The sequence below is a fragment of the Spea bombifrons genome, chromosome 2 (genome assembly GCF_027358695.1).
Source record: "Spea bombifrons isolate aSpeBom1 chromosome 2, aSpeBom1.2.pri, whole genome shotgun sequence".
NCBI lineage: Eukaryota > Metazoa > Chordata > Amphibia > Anura > Pelobatidae > Spea > Spea bombifrons.
In genome coordinates, this window is record NC_071088.1 from 24,027,139 (window position 1) to 24,048,532 (window position 21,394).

Consider the following 21,394-nt stretch of genomic DNA (forward strand, 5'->3'; position numbering starts at 1 on the left):
TCACATATTTAAAGATATGTTTAATTATGTTGATTTCAGTAATTTCTTCATAGGCCAGAGACATTCCACAAGTAGAAGGTAACTGTTTAGCTGAAACATGAACATTATACTTTTTTAGATTTTATTTAGATTTTTTTCAAGAGGTCTTGATGAATACCATTAGGACGAAAATGTGGTGGATTAACTATAGTAACTTTACTATGAAACCATAAAATAGCAGCCTCTTACGTCTTCAAGGGCAAGTCCCATGGAATATAATATATTTTTCTCTCAGACCGTAAAACCTAGTGCTGTATACAGTAATTTTGGTTAGCATTGTCAAAATGCAGTTTTTTACCTTATTCTGTTTCAATAGACTTCCTTTATCTGCAGACCTGGAGGCTGCCATTGTTTTCAGTCATGTGATATTTTGGGTCACCTCCCTGCTCAAACACCACACTGAACTGATTCTTTATGGCAATTCTGATATAGTATGTTTCTCTATAGACATTAATTAGTCAATTTCACGTGTGATTTACCACAGACAGTATTATAAGGAGTCAGGGCGTTGAGTAGGTAAGGCTAAGATAACAGAGCAAGAACACATCCAAATGGCTACTGCCTTGAAAACATTACATGCAAAAACGAGAACTTTTCTGCTGCAAAGAAATGTAGGTGAATTAATATCCGGTGATTACCCTCATGGTCTGTGTCACTATACATTTTAACATTAACCTGTAATCTAGTATCACTGGCAAGTGTATCCTGAATCTAGTCTTTTAAGATATACAGAGACTAAGATAAATAATGACATGATCAGTGACTGATCCCCCCCTCTCTCTCACTCTCTCTCTCTTTATATATATATATATATATATATATATATATATAAATTGTACAAATGAACCAAAATCACATTTTTCGTTTAGTTTTTGGTCCATTCATTTTCTCACACCGAATTTCATTTACTACCCTTCAGACAAAATTCAAAGGGCTTTATCAGCTTGGAAATTAAATTTGTTCTTACTTACCCTCATTCACTCTTTCACACTCTTATTCACTCTGTCTCACACTGTCTCTCATAATCTCTCACACTCTCTCAAAATCCTCTCTGCTAACCACCTCCGTGTCCTGTCTCCTTTTCCATGTCTCTGCTTTTTGTCTTGCATCTTCTTGTTCTTCACTTCTTTTGTATTCTTTCAACTTTTTTGGTCCACTTCTTCCAACTGTCCTCTGCGTTATCCAGGCCTCCTGGAGTCCTTACGCAAACAGGTGGAGCCTCTGCACACAACCTTTCCCCCAATCAGATGATAAGGGTAGATGCTGTCCCCATGGGCCACACCATTGATCAGCCCTATTTGCGGAAGTACTCCAAGAGGCTAGAAAAATGCAGACAGATTCATTGAGAAAGAGAGGTGCTTCTCCGTGGATGTCTCTGAGCTATTCTGGCCTGATTTAGTACTTCTGCAACAGTGCCCAGCCTCTTCCGCATTCATCCAATTGGGAATCTGCATCTCTTTCTCCACTGATCTGTCTGCATTATTCTTGCCCCTTGCAAAATGGCGGAGCCATGGCGCGCCCCATGGGGACAGTCCCTCTCTCCCATTCCTCCAATCGAGGGTGAGGGTTGTGTGGAGACTCCACCCTTTTGCAGAAGCTCTCCATGAGTCCAAAGTGCGGACAGAGGGGACAAGCGGACCAAGAAAGAAGACAGAAGATAGAATACAGAAGAACAAGAAAGGGCAAGGCAGGAGGCGGAGCTGTGGAAATGGGGACACAGAAGCAGTTGGAGGAGACGGAGGAGACATTGAGAGAAAGTTTCAGAAAGAGTGAGTGTAAAAAAACTGCTAAATGAAAATGAAAATTTGGAGTTCTCTGCATTGTTTCCATTTTGGTCCTTCTTCGTTTGTATGAAAATTTGGTCAAATCCAAATGCATAAGTTTAATACATATATATTAAACTCATATACAGGCTGTGCAGTAGACATTTCTCTAAATGACCCACAGGGCATTCTTGTGCTGCCACAGGCTCTGTTGTCCTTGTGCGCTTTACCAGTCTCTGTTGAAATTTTTCTAACCTAGGCCATGCTTCAGTCAAGAGCCCATCAGTAGAATATTATGATCATATATTTGAGATTTAAAAACAAACGTGAAGAAGCCGGTTTCACTTTTTTCCTTGAACACTAAATTGGGTACTGCAACAGGGTTAGGTATCTGAGGCTCTTCAGTCATGTAACCACAAGTTCCATCCTCAAGTCCATCAAGTTCAAACATTCATCTATGCCTGTTGTTGATTGAGTAGCACAACATCTGTAGCTAGTAAATTCAGCAACTTGGTTGTTCCCACTGTAAAGATCCCTTTCCACTGCTATAGGTGAAATCTCAGGTCTCAACTGATGACCTTATGTTCATTGTACAATCCTGCTAATAAACAGGTCTCTGGAGAGCAGGCTCACATCATGGTTGTCTTCATTTCCAATGATGTTTTGACAAACATTTGCTAAATATAATGTGTTAAGTCAATATACATAACGTGTCTTAAGTTCTTTAGAGTAGACCTTAGGAGAAAGTGATTGTACAGAGACTGTCTTCAGTAACCAATGAGCTTGCAGTTTGCCCCTTTTGATTTATACGGAATGTATAGAAACGTAATAAGCAGACTCCAGACCTTTATCTATGCCCTGCCTATCACTGCATATTCCCTGCCAACGGTATTTAAGGTTAATGATGTGTGATGGTGCTAGTGATCCTGGGAGAGGCCTGGGAGGCAAAGGTGCCTTGAGCAGGGCTGCACTGGCATACATTTCTCCCATGGGTGACCAGGACCGATTTAACAATTGTTAGGTGTCTATTTATACCAATATTTTAAAGTGTTCAAGTTTGGTGCATAATTGTGAAAACTGAGGATTTACAGCTTTCACAAACATTTATTCTGCTTTGGTTTTGTTATGTCCTATACTAAGCAATATGGTTTTGTTAACATTTTGCATTGGCATCTTTTTAAACATCTTCACCCTAAGCTCTTATAGATTATGGTGTGCTCTTATAGATTGTAAATCGGAATTGGTCCTTCTAATAACTTATAGAAATATTAACTCCTACAGTGCCCTAGTATTTCTATGCAGATTTGGAATGTCAGTGAAAATTAAATAGAGCAAGGCTTTCTTTTACTGCATTATGATCAACTACACCAAGCCGGAATTATAGTTTTTATCCATAGAACCTGACATTGAAAGACATCCTTGTTTAAATACAGCAAAATCAGTGGTCTGGCCGTAGTAGTTCATATACAACATGCATGCATATATGCATACTTACATGTTCAAACACGGATTTATCAGTGCCTTCCCAGTAAAACCACAACCATAAGCAAAATCGGATAGGGTGCAAGCTGTTATCATCACAAGAATTGCAGTTGGTATTAATTTATTTTATATTAATTTTATATAATAATTATTTATATTTTATCAATTCTAATATTTCAACAGCAAGACACTCTTTCAAATAAATGGTGACCTGCCAGTAATGCGCTGGAAAAATGAACTCCATTTAAGTAAAAAATTACTGGAAATTGAAAAAATAGCTTGGGGTGAAGATTGAATTTTGATGTAAATGGATTCTAATCATTGGATGTGCCTTAAAGTTCTTATTTTTTTGTTTTCTTTTTTTGTTGCACCTCCCCCCACCGCTATTTCCTTTAAGCAGTCACAATTAACTACCACCACTTAGCTGCCAGTCGTTCCGTCTCTGTTGATGATGATGAGGAAGAAGAAGATAGGCTTCACGCCATGTTATCCATGATCTCTTCTCGGAACCTCACAGCTCCTAATACAATGAAAGGTTTTTATCCGACTTCCCTCTTAAACCCTGCGTCTTGCTGTGAAGAGGCATAATGCCCGTTCAACAGATCACAAAGCAATTGTGGTGGCATTATTGGGGGAAATTTTGGGCAAACCTGAGATCAAATTACTTGATTGTGCATTTGTTGGTTTGTTCTGCACTGCTGAGAAATAGGAGTTCAAAAGTGATAAAATGTTTTTTTTTAGTAAATGAGGCCTCATAAATATTCTTTTTTAACATGAAATCATCTGCTACGTCAGGGCCTTGCCAATCCTCGAACTCTGGAATCTTTGTAAGACAAGCTACTAAAGTTACTGTAGTACAATCCATGTATGGCGCTTCACCCAGAGTTTCTAGGCAAAACCTGGAGAGTTCTCATGTATGTATATGCATTATATAGGGCCAACAGCCCCTTCGATAGGAGAAGCTCCCTGGGGTTGGCCCTTTTAAAATACATATCACATAGTGGAATTGATGGGTTGCTAGTTATAATTTGTCATTTGCACTGGACCAGAAAAAAATCATTACAATTTATAGCCTATATTTATATATTTTTATATAGTTTATGTTTTGTTGAATTAATCTAGTGGGTCCTTTTTATTTCCATTTCAATACACAAGCACATTAGTGAGGTAAGCTTTCAGTCACTATTGGCACCTTGCTTGCTATTATTTATATTGTTTGGTTAATAAATACATTTGTTACTTTTTAGTGCCCCTTTAGTATAAATCGTTTGCTACTGCATTAGCAATACTTAATAAAAATGTATTTCTTTGACAGGGACGTTTCCACATCTAGTGTAATTGCTTTGTTTCTGTTTAGTCCCAAAGTTTGTTACATGCTTAGCTCCAACGAGCTTTGTATATAGATTGAATATGGCAGTGGCATTCTTTCTGAAATGTCTCGTGGAAACACAAGCCCTTGCTTAGATGGTCAGGGATGGGCCTTGAAAAAAATGTTACTTTTATAGGGTAAAACTTTGAAATTAGAAAAACATGTAAATTGCCGATCATGAAAATAATTACAAAATAAGACAAATGTAGCCTGCCGCTTGCTAACATTGCTTGCATATAAATCAGGTTTAAGTTATTATATTATTTCAAACATTATAAAAAATGTATATTAAAATACAAATCTTAAAGGTGCAGTTTAATGTCCCGTGAAACCTCACCAATGAAGAAAGTATATGTAATTATATACTTCACAGATACTTTAATACACGTTCTATACTTCTACAGGAGAAAAATAATAAAAGCATAAATAATAAATAGCACACATTACTCTCCAATGTTTTCCCCACTGTTTAGTTGCTGGAAGCAGCCAAACCCTGGCATGAAAGTACTATTGAAATCAATGATTTGTTAGACCCTAAAGAAACTATTGTGCGAGCGAGTGCTGGAGTATCCCGTATCACTATACTGAGTGTGTACATTGGCAAGCAGAAGATGTGTTTGGCCAAAGACAAGTCCTGCGAGCCAAGGATCTGAGATGGATCATGAAATGGAGCACATGCATTGGGGGGGTTATGATGAATCCCTGTAAGCATTTGCAAGGAGAAAACCATTCCTTTAAATGGAACACCAAGCTATCATATGCATTAAAGTACATATGATAAATGGAGTGTCTCTTTAGGGCAAACCTTTAAGACCATATTTATATGTGGAGACAAATAAAATAAAAATAATAAAGAATAATTAGCGGGAACATTCCTTTGGAGATTGTTCCAAGTTTGGGGTCTGGACTTCAGCATAACATACGGTACTAATTGCCACCAAGATTTAAATATATTCTTAACCAAGTACACTTTAATAAAGGGCAAGATAAATATTTTGACTATCTGCCAAAATAGTTTTACACTGGTAAATACACTCTTTCTTTTTAGTTTTTCATTTGTCAAAACATATGGTTGCCATCCCAGTTTTATGTTATTTCTGATTTCAAGGCGTTCTTCCTATGGTGGACTGGGAATGTCCACCTGACATATTCCATTTTCCAGTTATACACTCATTTCACGTAGGTATCTTGTCCCTTCAAGAATTGCATCTCTACATCGCCATAGACAACAGTAGTAATGAGAAAGACGACTAATCCCCAGCACAATTTCTTCCAAAACAAGAATAAATAGCTGATTTATAGACAAGGCAACAGAACATTCACCATATACCAAAAGTTAAAAGACTGATGCAATACTGCATCCAGGGGGCATTAAACGCTATACAAACCTGACAAACAAAATATGAAGGAAACAGTCGCCATAGCAACTAGCCATACAAATTTTCACTTTCACTCCATTTGCACTTTGAATCAGAATTACTCTTTTATTACCTATTTCTCTACTCAAACTGTTTATTGATATTTAGAACCCAAATTATGTTAAAAAAAAATCAAACCACAAAACATCTATTTTTATCCGTAAATATTTTTTTTATTTTTTATTAATGAGAAAATATAGTAGAGATGCATTCAATTTACCGGTATAAGAGTTAAACAAATGCAGTATAGAAGGTCTAATTATTATATAAGATCAGCTGTGTAATTAAAAATATAGGTTTTTAATTTAAAAGGGAGTTTGAGGATTTTACAGTAAAACAAAGGTGTAAAATAACTCAAATATTGGTAATATGGTTGTATTAAGCATTGGTTTTAAGTTGTGTAAGTATTCAGCAAGCAGACTAAACCATCATATGCGTATATATTAAACCTACACCTTATTTATTATGAATGAAACTATATTATTGTATATTTGCCTGTCAAATGAAGCACTGCTTCTACTGTGTAAAAAAACCGGCATCTGGCATCATTTTTTTTAAAAATTCTGTCCCTAAAATTATGAAAATGTCAGTATTTGGAATTCATCCAGAGTGCCCTGCCTCCCGATAATGACATCACTGTTGTCTGCAGGGATTGCTTGCCCTTGTCTGCTGTTGTTTGCAACATGCTCGACCTTTGCATGTGGCCAATCTTGCAGCTATCCAAACAAATGATGAATGGAACAAAATAATGAAGATGCTGTTCACTTATAATTCTTCAACGACTCCGGCACCTTTCATCTGGATCCTTAGGTTCTGTGGGGTTCTGATTTCCATTTTGTAAATTTTGTTCATATTTATTTATTTTTTTCCATGTGGTTTCTTTTTTATTTTATTTCCTGGGCCCATGAAAATATTTAAAACAATAAGCAAGTCCAAAGATTTTAAGCATGTGGTGGGAACATTTCCTTGTTTTTGACACATATTAAATGATGTATATGCAGCAATAAAATTTTGGCCATCCAGCTCCCTCCCTGAAGAATTAAGGTGAAAAGCATTTTTTCATTAATATTCAGCTTTCCTTGCATTATTGTTTAATTTTCCTTTTTTTAGCATGTTTTTATATCGCTGTTATTTTTGCCTGCATTACTTAACCCCCTCCCCCTCTGACATCTGCAACCAAAAGGTAACAGAACATGGTTATTTCTCCATAGAGTTTATTGATCAGAGCATTGCATATGCACTCCGGCTAACCAAACCAGCTCTGAGTAGCCACGCCAGCCTTTAGGTATTGTTTAGCTATAAGCCTGGCTATTCCTTGGCTCTGGAGTAAAGCTAGTTGAAAGTATTTTAAGTTGTAGTCCAACAATAGCCTGAGTCTCACGGTGGGCAAGTCATGGAGTGTAAAGACATGAAATAAATATTTTAGTACCAAATTTCTTTGTTTATATCACTATGGGTTATACGAGGAAGGGGTAGTTTCTTTTACCTTCCATTATTGCTTCCTTTGTACCAAGTATACTTTTCTCATTGCATCTCGTACTTGCTTTGAAGTGCACGAATCAAATAAGACCCCCTTATTCCCTTTGTTCTTCGTCATGTTTCTCATGCACGTATGCTGGATTTTACTTTTTTCTTTCTTTTTTTTAATCCTTTTCCTTGGTGTGGGATCTTGTTGCCAGAAAGATGCTTTATCCCTACAGAGCTGGAAGGCCCAATTGATAGAGAATTGTGAGCTTTAACTCCCTTCCGCTGTTCTGAAGAGGCTTGGCATTTTTCTGACATACATTTCATTTGTTTAAATACTTAATTCATGTCATGGGAGAGCTGAAAGGCCGAACTACAATAAAAATCTGCTTTCTACTCTTTTTGTTGATTATGTAATCTGGGCAAGAAACGTAACATTCTTTTTAAATACAGGAAATTTTATTGTTACTGCCACATCAGGGATTTACCCTATCCCATTATACTATATACCGGTATATTGTGTTCTTGTATATACATCCTTCCTATTTAAATTGGGAGGTTATTTCATACCAAAATAATTAAAATGTATTACTTTTGATAAATATATTGTACCGTTTCTGTAATTTTCAAATAATGAAATTGGCTAAAGCAGATCACTTTATGAATATTATTCAGTGATGATATAGTCAACCTTATCAGACTCTCCTAGGAGTTATTCTTCCTGCCCCAGCCTTTTAATTTACATAAACATACTATGGACATATTACGGACATTGGCCAAAGAATAATTTATTTTATAATTGAAGAGCAAAAAAAATGCATAGAGGGTTTTTTAAGAACATTAGGTCATGCTCAGTGGAGAGACGGTATGATCTAATTTAGTAAATCTTTTTGTTTAACTGTAGATAGGAAAATGTATTAATATGGGGAGGCTAGTTGATGAGTAAATTAATGTATTAAGGGAAATGTTATTAAAAAAAAAAATTGCTCAACATTTTAAGTTTGACAGATGTTTTTTAGAAGTCTGTATATCTTTCTTCCTCCTCTCTAAGGAATCACTGGGAACTGTCATATTTTGCATTTTTTCCTTGAGTAAATACTAAGTTACAACAATCATGGTTAATTTGTATACACACATATCAATTCATTTGGGGTATTTTGAAACGTATTCATTACGTAAGTCTGAGGAGTGATTCCTACCTAACAATGCGTGGACCATTTCGAAATTAGAGAATTGATTTATATTTTGAGGTGATGTCATAGACAATGAGCCATCTACGTTTTTTGGAGAACGGAGGAGATTTATGAGTTTTACGTATTGAACAGACATAAAGGAAATGCAAAAATTATAGATGACAGATACAGTACTATAAAGGTCTCGGAGCCGTAGGCACCCGGTGATTGATTGATATGTCTCTTCAGACTCCAACGATGTGATAGAGATGCAAGGTTTCGGTGCTAATCTTTTACCCTGGCAGCTCAACGAGTTCTGCAGTCAGGGCTCTTCCTGTGTCTCCTGCTCAACCGGCAGTTCTCCGTATGATATTTCCACCTGCTGCAGTTGTGTCCATGACAGGTGAGTGTGCATAGTATTATTTTTTCTCTGGTTTGTGACACAGACAGGTTGAACAAAACCTGTCTCCAAAGTAAGTGCATTACACACTTAAAATTATGGAATTGCATGAAACCACACCAAACATTCTGATATGTAAAATCTTGTAATCAAAGTAAATTTAACTTTTAAATTTAACAACTACACAGCTATGTGTGACTCAAGGGTGTATGAAGTTCAGAAACCCTACCAAAGAAGAAGGGACGCCTTGTCTGACATTACCATGAGCTGAGCACCAACAGAAATTAGTAGGCACTCACCCTGCTGTTCTCTGCTCCAATATTGTGTTGATAGGAGCTCAACATTAAGATTTGAGAGCAAACTTTATGCGTATGAATGAATTAAAAAATGGTTATAGAGGTATTGGTCCAAAAAAAGATAGAGTTTATGTGAATCTCCACATTTTCTATGTGGTCTAATAAAAGCTATCATCTTCTGCTAAAATTTTCCTTATAATTCCAGTATTTAAGACTCCCTGTGACTTGGTCTGCCACTCCTTCTGATCAAGGGACTTCATGCGACTCTTTTTCCATGTTGACTTATTAAGATATATCGCCATCAACTAAAGAACGTGTGTGTATTAGCATGCCAAAAATGGCATTGGGTACCTTCAAGCAGGGAATGCTAGTTTTTTTTAATGGCTCATCATCAACCATCTCAGTGGTTAGGCTCCCCATTCTTATCTCGAAGAGCATCAGTCACACAGTAATATATGTTAGTATATGTTATATGTTAGTATGAATCAGTCATATACACTATACACTACACAATATTCCTTATAGAATTTTTTCACCGTGCCATATGAACCAAAAAATAGTGTATTAACCGTGAAGCAATAATATGCAGCTCATTTACATCCACCCAGATAGCAGGTGGTATGGCGCTCATAGTAAAAGCCTACATAAACCTCACTCTTACAATCTATAGATTTATAGGTATCTCTCTAAGGCAAAATTATGTCAAACAGTTGGGAGCAAAAAGGTATAGCAGGTGTTATCTAACATTATTAATTATGAATTATTTTCATACAGAAAAAGGAGCTTTAAACAGTCTGCCAGTTGTTTAAATATTCCTACTATATAGCACTGCACATCCAACTCAATATACTATCAACAAACAAGCTTGCCTGTGCCACTTCTGCACCCCCTAATCAGCCTGCCTGTGCCACCCCTGCCCCCAATCAGCCTACCTGTGCCATTTCTGCCCCTAGCTTAGTAACTTCATTCATTCACCCACTAGCATTCATTCACCCACTCACCCATTCACTCTCCTGCACTCTCTTACCTCGATTGCCGATTTCCCTGGTCCGGGGGCCAACCATGATGTCTATGCGCCCCGACACCCGCCTAACTCGGGTCTGCTGTGTTTACTGCTGTGGAAAAGAGTTTCCTCATACAGCGCGCGGGCACCACAGCAGTAAGCTGCGGGCTCGCGTTAGGCGGCCATCGGGCCACCCGCACCCCCCTGATGAGTGGCACCCCAGGCGTACAGCCCCCCTGATCCCCCATTTAGGTACACTACTGAATTTACGTATACCTAATGAATACATATCGCCAATGGGTGAAATTTATCTGTACGTCTGATTTTTACGTTTATGCAGGACACCACTGAAACTGCTGTGTGAAAACATGAAAAGACAGATTGTCTCCAGAGCCTTCTATGGATGTAAGTAAATATATAGTAAATATATATCCACACATATCCACACATATCCACATATGTAGGCTTTACTTCTCATTATGTTATCATTCACTTAATCGAATTATGAGTCGAGTTAATGGGTTAACTCTACTGACGGACTTGGATTCCAAGTAGGCTACTTGCTCACACATCTCACAACAATACAGCCCCTGGGGCACTTGCTCCAGGAGTGCATACACGTGACAACATGTGTACTGAGTGGCATTTCCCAACATGGTATCCCAGACGTTACAAAAATATTTAGATAAAAGTTCAAGTATCTACTTCCTGGCAATTAACCCCACACTTACTGGAAGAAGCGGGTGTGTTTGTGGTTTTATGTATGGGGGAACAGGGCAGTAGCCAGGGCGCAAAAAGTGACAGTAAATAATGGTTAAATGAACAACCATGTCTGTTTTTAAATGTTTTTTTATTAAACATAAAATATGAAATCCCAGAGCCCTACAGATATATATAGTATTTTCAGTATACTAGAAAATAAATAGCATGAAGATATACAAGCAGAGGGGGGATATTGGAGGATATGTACTAAAGTATGATAAGCCAGAGTTTATTCTGCTCAACAGACAGGTATGCCAGCTGCCCAGTATCAGTTCATAACTCAGCTGTTCTTCTGAAGATTATTAAAGTTGTCAACTTTTATTATATTAAATTTAAAGGGACAATTGGGGCGGTACACGATTTCTCTTAAAACTTCAAGTGCATGAAGTGTAAAACAAAAACACAGCTGATTTAAAGCCAGCTTTTTCCATGTTTTATAGAGATCCCTGTAGGAATAACCCCTAACGTCTGGGCTATTGGCATGCAAACTAGAGTTAGCACCACTGACCTACAGGTATTAATCTAGATATTAAGAGATCCCTCGCTGGGTCCTGTTTTTCATATAGACTCTACACAAAATTATGTAACCAACCTCAAAGCATGGAAACTAGACTTCATAGAATAATACTTCATACCTCTAATCTATAAATGCCAGCAAGCATCTGACCTACGTGGCAATAACCAAAAAATAAATTACATTTTTCGATGCTTTCTTTCTAATAACAGGGCTTGCCTATTGCCGTCACTTGTCCACTGTCCGGACACATCTCTCTGCCCTTGTTCATCATTCAATTATTCCCCCGGATAAACCAGCAGATGCATCTGGAGGCTTAACCAAAGAAGTGTGGAGCAAATATCAAAAAGATATGAAGGTAAGGGTAAACGTGTTGTATATTCAAAGAGAATGACAAGTATATGATATCCTGGAAATTATCGCTGTTCTCCCAGTTACATGGAAACTGCATTAGCAGTTTGTGAATCACGATTCAACTATAACTCTTCTGCTATAAAATTCATTCAATTCTTTTGTAATCTTCTCTTTTGAATTTTACGGGGAGCTAAATTTCTAGTCAATAAATCTCATTAAAATACATGAATATGCCTTGATATCTCTTAAAACAGTAAATCCTGGATTTATGATGTTATCAAAACATGTTGCATTCAGAGAAGCATTACCAACATTACCATTAAAAGTGTCTAGACTTGTAACCAAGTTCATTTAATTATAAAAGGATACATAGTAGTTGCAGAGAGAGTAGATTACAGTAAAAGTAAAAAAAACAAAAGGGAAAAGATTTGTAGAAATTTGCTAATTCTCTCTCTCACGTTCTCTCACACTGACTCTAACGCTCTATCACATTCTCTCTCACACTCTCTCAATGTCTTCATATGCTCTGCACAACCATTTCCATGTCCTTGTCTCCTTTTCTGCACTATTGTCTTGCCTCATCTTCTTCTCTTGGATTCTTTCTTCTGTTTTCTTTCTTGGTCCGCTTCTCCTCGCTGCATTAACCTAAACTTCTCTAGCACTTCCGCAACGGGGCAGAGCCTTGGGGCAAACCACGGGGCAATGATTCACTTTCTCCAAGGATTTGTCTGTATTATTATGGCCTTTTGGAGTACATCCGTAAAAGTGCAGAGTCACAGCACACACCATGTGGACAACCTCCCCTCATTCCTCCAATCAGGGGAGAGAGTGTGCACAGAGGCTCCGCCCTGTTACGGAAGCACTCCGGGAGACTACGTTAATGGAGTGGATAGCATTGAGAAGCAGACCAAAAAAAGAAGACAGAAGAAGCGAAGAACAAGGAGAGACAAGACAGGAAGCAGAGATGCGGTAAATATGAAACAGGAATATGGAATCAGCTGGCGTAGTATGTTGGGAGACATTGTGGGAGAGCGTGCGAGATAGTAAGAGACGCTGATTGAGAGAGTGAGAGATTATGAGAGAGTGAAGGTGAGTGAATTTAATTTACAAATGGAAAAACCCCTCTGTATTTTGTCCAAACTGAAAGGGCAGGAAGCAAAATTTGTTGTCCAAAAACAAATGGACCAAAAACAAAAAAATCTTTGAAACCTTTTTGGTCCATGTGCAAAATTTTAATATATACACCTGGATACAACAGAAGAGACATGAGGTTTTTTTTTTTAAAAAAAACTATATAATATGTTAATAATATCCATGTAACACACAGGCATTTTGATGATGATTACCGTATTTGCTCGATTATAAGACAACCCTGATTATAAGACGACCCCCCAAAATCTAAATATTAATTACTGAAAAAAAGAAAAAGCCTGAATATAAGACGACCCTATAGGAAAAAAGTTTTACCAGTTAAACTATGTGAACAATTGTTTGTTAATAAAAGCTATGATTGAGAAAAATATGTTGTTTTTTTTTTCAACCTGCCCCCCCAGTTATGCACATCTGCCCCCAGGCTTGCCACTCTACCCCAGAAATGCCTTATACACTCTAAATGCCACTGTGCCCCATGATACGCCTTTTAACCCTCTATATGCCACTGTGCCCCATTATATGCCTTTTGACCCCCCTATGTGCCACTCTGCCTCCAGAATTGCCTTATACCCCTATATGCCACTCTGGCATTTAGGGGGTTAAAAGGCATATTATGGGGCAGAGTGGCATATAGGGAGGTATAAGGCATTTCAGGAGGCAGAGTGGCGCATAGAGGGTTAAAAGGCATTTCTGGAGGCAGAGTGGCATTAAGGGGGTTAAATGGCATTTCACAGAGCACTCTGCCTCCAGAAATGCCTTATGCCTCCCCATTTAACACTCCCTCCCTCTCCCTCCTCCAAACTTACCGGTGCTTCTGAGTCCCCGGTGCTTAGTCCGGGCAGCATGTAGAGCTCTACGCACTTGAGCGGAAGTTGTCTACGTGAATCGTGTAGAGCTCTACGCGCTGCCCGGACTAAGCACCGGGGACTCAGAAGCACCGGTAAGTTGGGGGTGGGGGATAACACAGGAGGATCCAGGTCCCCTGCATCGCTGCAGGGGATCTGGATCTTAGTCTCATAGTCAGACCTATTTGAAGTCTGATTATAAGGCGACCCCGATTATAAGACGAGGGGTATTTTTCAGAGCATTTGCTCTGGAAAAAACCTTGTCTTATAATGGGGCCAATACGGTAATTAAGTTTTTTAAGCTTATAGAAATTCCTCCCATTACTATCATGTAGTATCCCTTTGCCTTAGCAGGTTGGTGTGGAAATAGTTACCTGGACATGAGACTTAATATGTAGAATGGGGTCGGTACTAATGCCATGAACATTGACCACTTAAAAAAAAGAGTGACGTCCAGCCCCGTTTTCTACTAACACTGGACATAATTTGGATAAACATAAAGCGTAATATTCATTGTAATATTCTGACAGCTGTTTCTTTGTTTATTGTGTGCAGAATTACAAGGAGCTTGAGTTGTTGAGGTTGGTATATTACGGAGGGGTGGAACATGAAATCCGAAAAGAAGTTTGGCCATTCCTTCTTGGCCATTACAAATTTGGGATGAGTAAAAAAGAAATGGATCGGGTAAGTAAAATTCCCTCTCTCTTTATATATAAAGATTAGTAGACAAACTTTTTGATTTTTTAGTAGTCATCTGCTGTTTTGTGGTTTTTTTAATAACTGGGAAAATGTTTTTTGTTCTTCTTCTCAGGTTGATGAAGCAATTGCTTCCAAGTACCAGAAAGTCATGGCAGAATGGAAAGCCTGTGAGATCATAGTGAAACAGAGAGAGAAGGAGTCTCACTCTGCCATATATGCCACTCTCTCCTCCGGGAGCAGCATTGACAGCCACGTGCAGCGTTTGATACATAGGGACTCTACAATTAGCAATGATGTAAGAGTTTTCCCTCAAACTGTGAAGCTGATACATTTTTGTCCATCACAAGTAAACAATGTAATTTGAGCACACGCATTTAGTATTATTCTTTTACTTCAGCGTGTAAAAAGTGATGCTTTTGGAGGTAAAAGAACACCCAATGAATGTCAGTGCAGTCCCCAAAAGTATTACTATTTTTATTTACAAAAATACTTTTACGAATTTGCTCAAAATACCTGTTAATGCCAGTGTAGCCTGTATCTAATTTTATCACATTTACACCATGCTTAGCCTTGCACACTTACATACTGAATAGCTTGTAAGTGTTTTTTATAGTGGAAGAACAAGTTTTCACACATAACCCTATATATTATTAGTTTTAGTGGATCTGATACCGTCATGGATATACCCATTTCTAATTGCTTGACTTGAAATTGGCCAAACCTCCCCTAGCCTTCACTAGAGACAGATTTAAAAAAAAAAAAAAAAAAACTTTGCATATATTTGCAAACCTTGACATATGAAAATGGTATCATTGGACAGCCCTGTCTGTCATTGGAGTATTTGATGAGTGTGGGTACACCAACCATTAAGAAGAGAAAGTATGGTTTAAACAAACATATGATCAAAAGTGTGAATTACCTGTGGTCAGGCAGGGGTTAATAAATGCTTCTTACGTTAATATGTAAACCCATCACATACCATTATCTTGTGTATAAAACTGTAGTATTTGGGAAAAGTCACAGATCTCCCTTAATGCAGATTGTTCACTTCATAGTTTGAAGACATCATAAACTTATAGCCAAACCTTTTCTTTGTCCTTCAGGTTTTCATGTCAACAGAAGAATTAGATATATCAGATTTGAAAGGACGGAACGATAAATCATCCAATCCGGCTAATGCTGGTCAAGGTAATACCGTGGTCATAGCAGCAGCAGAACCTCAGCAGTCGGTGGAATTTGACTCTCCAGATTCTGGTCTTCCCTCTTCTCGAAATTACTCAGTGACCTCCGGCATTCTTTCCAGCATTGATGACGGACAGAGCATATGCTTTGAAGAGGAAGAGTCAAGTACAGAGTCTGATAGGACAGAAATGAGTGTGCCTCATGCACGAAAAACCAAGGGAATCCTCAAAATGCAGGACTCTATATGTGAAGAGCAGCTCTGTTCTCAGCTAGAATATTTAAGGACTTCAGAAGATATCTCTTCCTTGTGCCCCACGTCTTATACGGTAAAGTAAATGTAAAGTAAATGTCTAAAATACTTTATGGCATAATATAGTGTACCAATAATGGGACACCCCTGACCATAGGCCATCCTCAGCCTGAATTACTTAGAATATGGGGAGCAGTAGATCTTCTACCTATGTCCTTGTCTGTACACTGAGGACTCACTTGTTCTATCAGGACCTCCATGTAGCAAAGTCAACTTGGTCATGCAACACATGTCATTTACATCAGTCTCAGAGAGGAGGGATAGAGCAGAGGAGGTTGCCCACCACTCAGAATTGCACAGGCCAGCAGGAGACTCAGTTGAGCGCTTGCATCTGTTTGAAGTTTATTGTGGAGCTGTTACCTTAAGGCAACCTCACAGTTTAATGAGAGCTACTCTGCTGTTAACACCACTTTAGCATCACTTCATTCAATCTAATGTTAAAGTGTTATATTTCCTTCATTAGATAGAATTACTGGATACAGTTGCCTTAAATTTGCATCGGATTGATAAAGATGTACAGCGGTGTGATCGTAATTACTGGTATTTCACAGCTGACAATTTAGAAAAGCTGCGGAACATCATGTGCAGGTGGGTCATGTGGTCTCTTAAAGTTTAGAATAATGAGACAAATGGATACTAAAATACATGTGTCTTTGCAATTGTAATTGTAATTAATTGGATAGTCTGGAGAGCTGATGTGACTCCTACACTTTATCCTGTGAATATGTTGCCCCACTAAAAGAACCATGGGCTTCTAAGGACTTGAGAGTTTGCATTTTCAAATAAGTGAATGACTCAAAACATTCATAATCTTAATTCTTCTCTGGCATCAGAATATATATTTTTAGGATTAATACACAGAAATAGGAGGTACCAAATTTCAAAAATATTTCAAATATATTAAATCTTTATTTATGTTACTATGCTAACCATGTTGACTAGTTGTGCAATTTTAGCATTGTTTGTCTGTAAACCAGACATAGTTCCAGGATACTTCTAACCAGCATATCAGAGGAAACTGCAATTCCACAATTGACAATGAATACTCGGAGCAGCTCATGGTCATGTACTAAATGTGGCACAATACTATAGAAACCAATGACATGTTTCTGTTGATGGCTTCAGATTTAGTGCTTTGTTCATAACCCTGACAAGTATTTCCTCTCGATTTCTTTTTGTTTTAAAGCTATGTGTGGGAGCATCTGGATGTTGGATATGTCCAGGGAATGTGTGACCTCTTGGCTCCATTGATGGTCGTGTTGGATAATGGTAAGAGTTACTCTAGTGAATAGTGGAGCAGACAAGGAACAGACAAGGAAAAAGTGGAAGTAAAAACATGCCCCTTATAATAAAATAGGATATTACCATTATCAAGAACAATTATTGCATTAGTACACACTCTACCATTAAACAATGCAATATATTTGTTATCAGCCCCTGCTTTCTCAATGTACATTGTGAATTATCTTTTCTACACTTCAAGGGGGAGCTGCAAACTAGCCCTTATTCTTCGTAAATCTGCCTGTTGTGGAATGAGATCATTTTGGGAAGCTGCACTAAATTCCTCCTTCCGTTTTTATCATTATATGCAATAGGAATAGGAGGTCCCATTGGTACTGGACCATCCATTTAGAAGGAGCTTATCAGCGCCATACTTTCTGTGACACATAGCCTTGTGATTTGAAGGGAGGAGGAACGTGTATGTTCCTTTAGTCACCAGCTCGACATATTTGTGAATGCACCAGATGTTACATAATATCCATGATATGTTGTATTTCACTCATAGATTTGATGGCATACAGCTGCTTCACTCAGCTCATGAGAAGAATGAGTCAGAATTTTCCAAATGGAGGAGCAATGGACACGCATTTCGCAAACATGCGATCTTTGATCCAGGTACGTTAAGACTAAATACTAAAATAATGTTACACAGAATTTATGGGCAGCCTTCTTCTACTTCATGTGTTACAAGATACTCTGGGTCATTATTAGCATCGCCATGGTCCAAATGTTTGAAAAAAGATTATGGTTAGGTCAGTGCCACACTTTAGAGTTACACGGTGTAAATACCTACTGTAGGATGATTCCAGTGGCGCCAAGTCTAAAAAACAAATAATATGGGTCTAGAGCAGCGGTTCTCAACCTGTGTGGCGTGACCCCTTTGGGGGTCGAATGACCCTTTCACAGGGGCCGCCTAAGACCATCGGAAAACACACATTTCACAATATATAATTACATAAATTTTATGGTTGAGGGTCACCACAACATGAGGAACTGTATTAAAGGGTCGCGGCATTAGGAAGGTTGAGAACCACTGGTCTAGAGCATAGCTAATGACATGTCATTGTGTAAATGCTAACAAGCAAGCTATTAAATTGATTCCTGTGATGCCAAGTTTATAAAAAGAAAAGCCACTCTAAAAGAAAAAAAAGTACCTAGCTAATGATGTCATTGTGTAACTTGAAATTACTGCTAAACAAACAAGATATTATCCTAGGTTAGATGGTCCAATCTCAAATTGTAATCCGCCAGTTCCAATGATTTAGACGATTCCGGCTGTCTGTTTCTAATTTTATTTTAGTTTTTAGTATTTGAAACTTTCAATAAAGTTCATATATCAAATAAACACATATTTTACAGAAAATCATGACAGTGTCTTTTACTAACTTTTCCTAGCAATAAGTACCTTTGTTCAGTTGTTTTCTATGAACTTTTAATATTCTGTTTCTTTTTTGAGATATTGGATTCTGAACTATTTGAACTCATGCACCAGAATGGAGACTACACCCATTTTTACTTCTGTTACCGCTGGTTCCTGCTGGATTTTAAAAGAGGTACTTAAAGTGCTCTATATCTGGAGTCTGTTGGACACTTTGTAGGCATAAGGAGTAAATGAGTGACTCAGTCACAAAATGAAATAGACAAGTGCAACGCTCTATAAAGGAAGGGTTGCATAAGACAACATAAGCAAAGTGTACGTGGAAATGGGAAGGGGCAGTTATACCCAGATCTACTCCCTCTATCTACTTTCAACTGTCCTAGGCAATAATTTAATTGTTATTTTTACATGTTTGGTACTTTGTGCTTAATGCTGAATTCTTACACAATATCTCCATGCGCTACACAGTTTTCTGTCTGAGCCACACTCCGCAGAGCCACTTGCTCCTGCACCTTCTTCTGACCCTACGGCACATTACTCTGTCTAGCAGATGAGCGTCCATTGGCACGGATGGAACTGACCCCGCCACCAGCATATGCACTGGTGATATCTACAACACAACATATGCAAGGAAAATAAACAAGTGGCATTTCTACGTAAAATAACAGATTTCACTAAGGAATAACATCAGCGGCCAATGCTGCTTGAAAAATGACACAAGTGACCTTTTAAAGAATCAACTAAACTGTCTTATTAGCCTGAACGATTATAGGTTCTTTATCTCATGACCTTATGACAAGGAGCAAACTAAGGATCAGGGCATATAGTCCAAAAACATTTGCCGCATGTTGATGTGTATCATGTAATTATAGCAGTCCTCTTTACTGAATGTCTTCTATTTTTTCCAGAGTTGCTGTATGAAGATGTATTTGCTGTATGGGAGGTTATCTGGGCAGCTAAACACATATCCTCGGAGCATTTTGTGCTTTTTATCGCCCTTGCTCTGGTAGAGGTTTATCGGGAGATTGTACGAGACAATAACATGGATTTCACCGATATCATCAAGTTTTTTAATGGTATGATTTCTTTTGAACACCCTTAACAAGTTTCTTCAATCCCTTTTGATTGGTCTACTTTTTCTAATGTGCGTGTATATTAAGAACAATATTTAGGAAACCAGTAATTTAATTATGTTGTATTGCAAAGCATGCAATATTAGTGAGGAAGAGTGAAGAATGATGTGTCCAAGATCATGGCATGGGACTCGACCAAATTGCCGGTCTGTGGGGCAAAGAGATAAAGTGCTGACCCTGGAGCAATTGCTCCATGTACTCTGCTATTAATTCAGCCCTAGAAAAACCCATTTCTCTGACTCCTTTCACCTTTAAAACACACAGTAAGTGTGCTCAGAAAGTTATGTCTAGAATGTGGTAAGTACGTAAAAGGTGCCTTTCTGTTTAAAAGTTTAAAAAACATGCTACAAGAGGACAAGCCGGGTGAATTTATGCATCAACCTAGTGCCTGTGCACATGGGTACATATGCAGATAAACAACACGCTGACCTAAATGGGTTCACAACCCAAGCACATTAAAGCTGTGCTTGGGTAATACTGCTTGGATTTTACGGAAACCTAAACAGTCATTTACAAACCTTGTCCCTGGGCCAAAAAATAATCATAATTGCCCTTTTAAATAAAGTACACAAAGTGGGTAGTTGGTAGAAAACAACTTACATCTTAAGAAACACAAGTTGATTTCTAAAAATTGCACATTAAAAATAATATAACTGCCTGTAGAGATCTATGTTGTCATGTATTTTGTAATGCATAGCACCTCTCTATTATATATATAATTTATTATTATTATATTTTTCAATTTCTGCGCTACTCTTAGAAATGGCTGAACACCATGACGCACAATTAATTCTGAGGATAGCACGGGAGCTGGTGCACAAGGTCCAAACTCTTATAGAAAATAAATGAAGATCCCCGTGGCTCAAGTTGAAAGCTGGATCATCATACAGAGGTGCTGAAAAGGCCTTCAACTGTGTCTAGCAGCATCTTAACTTGCACTGTAAATCTATAAAGGACATGATCAGGATATTTTTCACTTGATGTGCTGAATCTTTTACATTTGTAACATAAAAAGAATTCCTCAAGGCTGCAAAACGTTCCGGTGTTTGATAAACCAGTAATTCTGTTTCATAAAAAAAATTATATCTTTATCGTATCAGATCCTGGTGTCCATGTAACAAGAGGGATTTGCCTCAATGTGTGCTAATACGTGTGCACCTTAGAACTTTTTGCTGCTACAGTGGCCTATGACGCCGTGTAATGGGGATGTCCCCCGGGGTGTGAAACCCTCTTCTTTGTTGGCCAAGGAATATACAACATGTCCTCCAAACTACAGAATTCCTCGGAGGTTACATGCCATTGTCAAAATCAGTATGTTTCGTTATTTTTGTAACGCATGCAGTTGTGTCTTTGTAAAATACCACTGTGATGACAAATG

The 21,394-nt window shown here is 38.0% G+C and overlaps 1 protein-coding gene across 2 annotated transcripts in view; it reads left to right on the forward strand.

Annotated features, from left to right (window-relative positions):
* Positions 1–21,051, forward strand: part of SGSM2 (small G protein signaling modulator 2) — a 115,267-nt gene extending 94,216 nt beyond the window's left edge. The window contains exons 12-24 of one of the 2 annotated variants that reach the window (XM_053457154.1): positions 3,685–3,819; positions 8,957–9,110; positions 10,747–10,811; positions 11,895–12,040; positions 14,589–14,717; positions 14,845–15,027; positions 15,836–16,240; positions 16,688–16,812; positions 17,411–17,493; positions 18,011–18,120; positions 18,962–19,058; positions 19,792–19,959; positions 20,777–21,051. In XM_053457154.1, the coding sequence (XP_053313129.1) occupies positions 3,685–3,819; positions 8,957–9,110; positions 10,747–10,811; positions 11,895–12,040; positions 14,589–14,717; positions 14,845–15,027; positions 15,836–16,240; positions 16,688–16,812; positions 17,411–17,493; positions 18,011–18,120; positions 18,962–19,058; positions 19,792–19,959; positions 20,777–20,865 (1,889 nt within the window). In that variant the 3' untranslated portion in view covers positions 20,866–21,051. The remainder of the gene's footprint in view (positions 1–3,684; positions 3,820–8,956; positions 9,111–10,746; positions 10,812–11,894; positions 12,041–14,588; positions 14,718–14,844; positions 15,028–15,835; positions 16,241–16,687; positions 16,813–17,410; positions 17,494–18,010; positions 18,121–18,961; positions 19,059–19,791; positions 19,960–20,776) is intronic. The other variant, XM_053457153.1, reaches the window with a different exon arrangement.
* Positions 21,052–21,394: the final 343 nt, after the last annotated feature.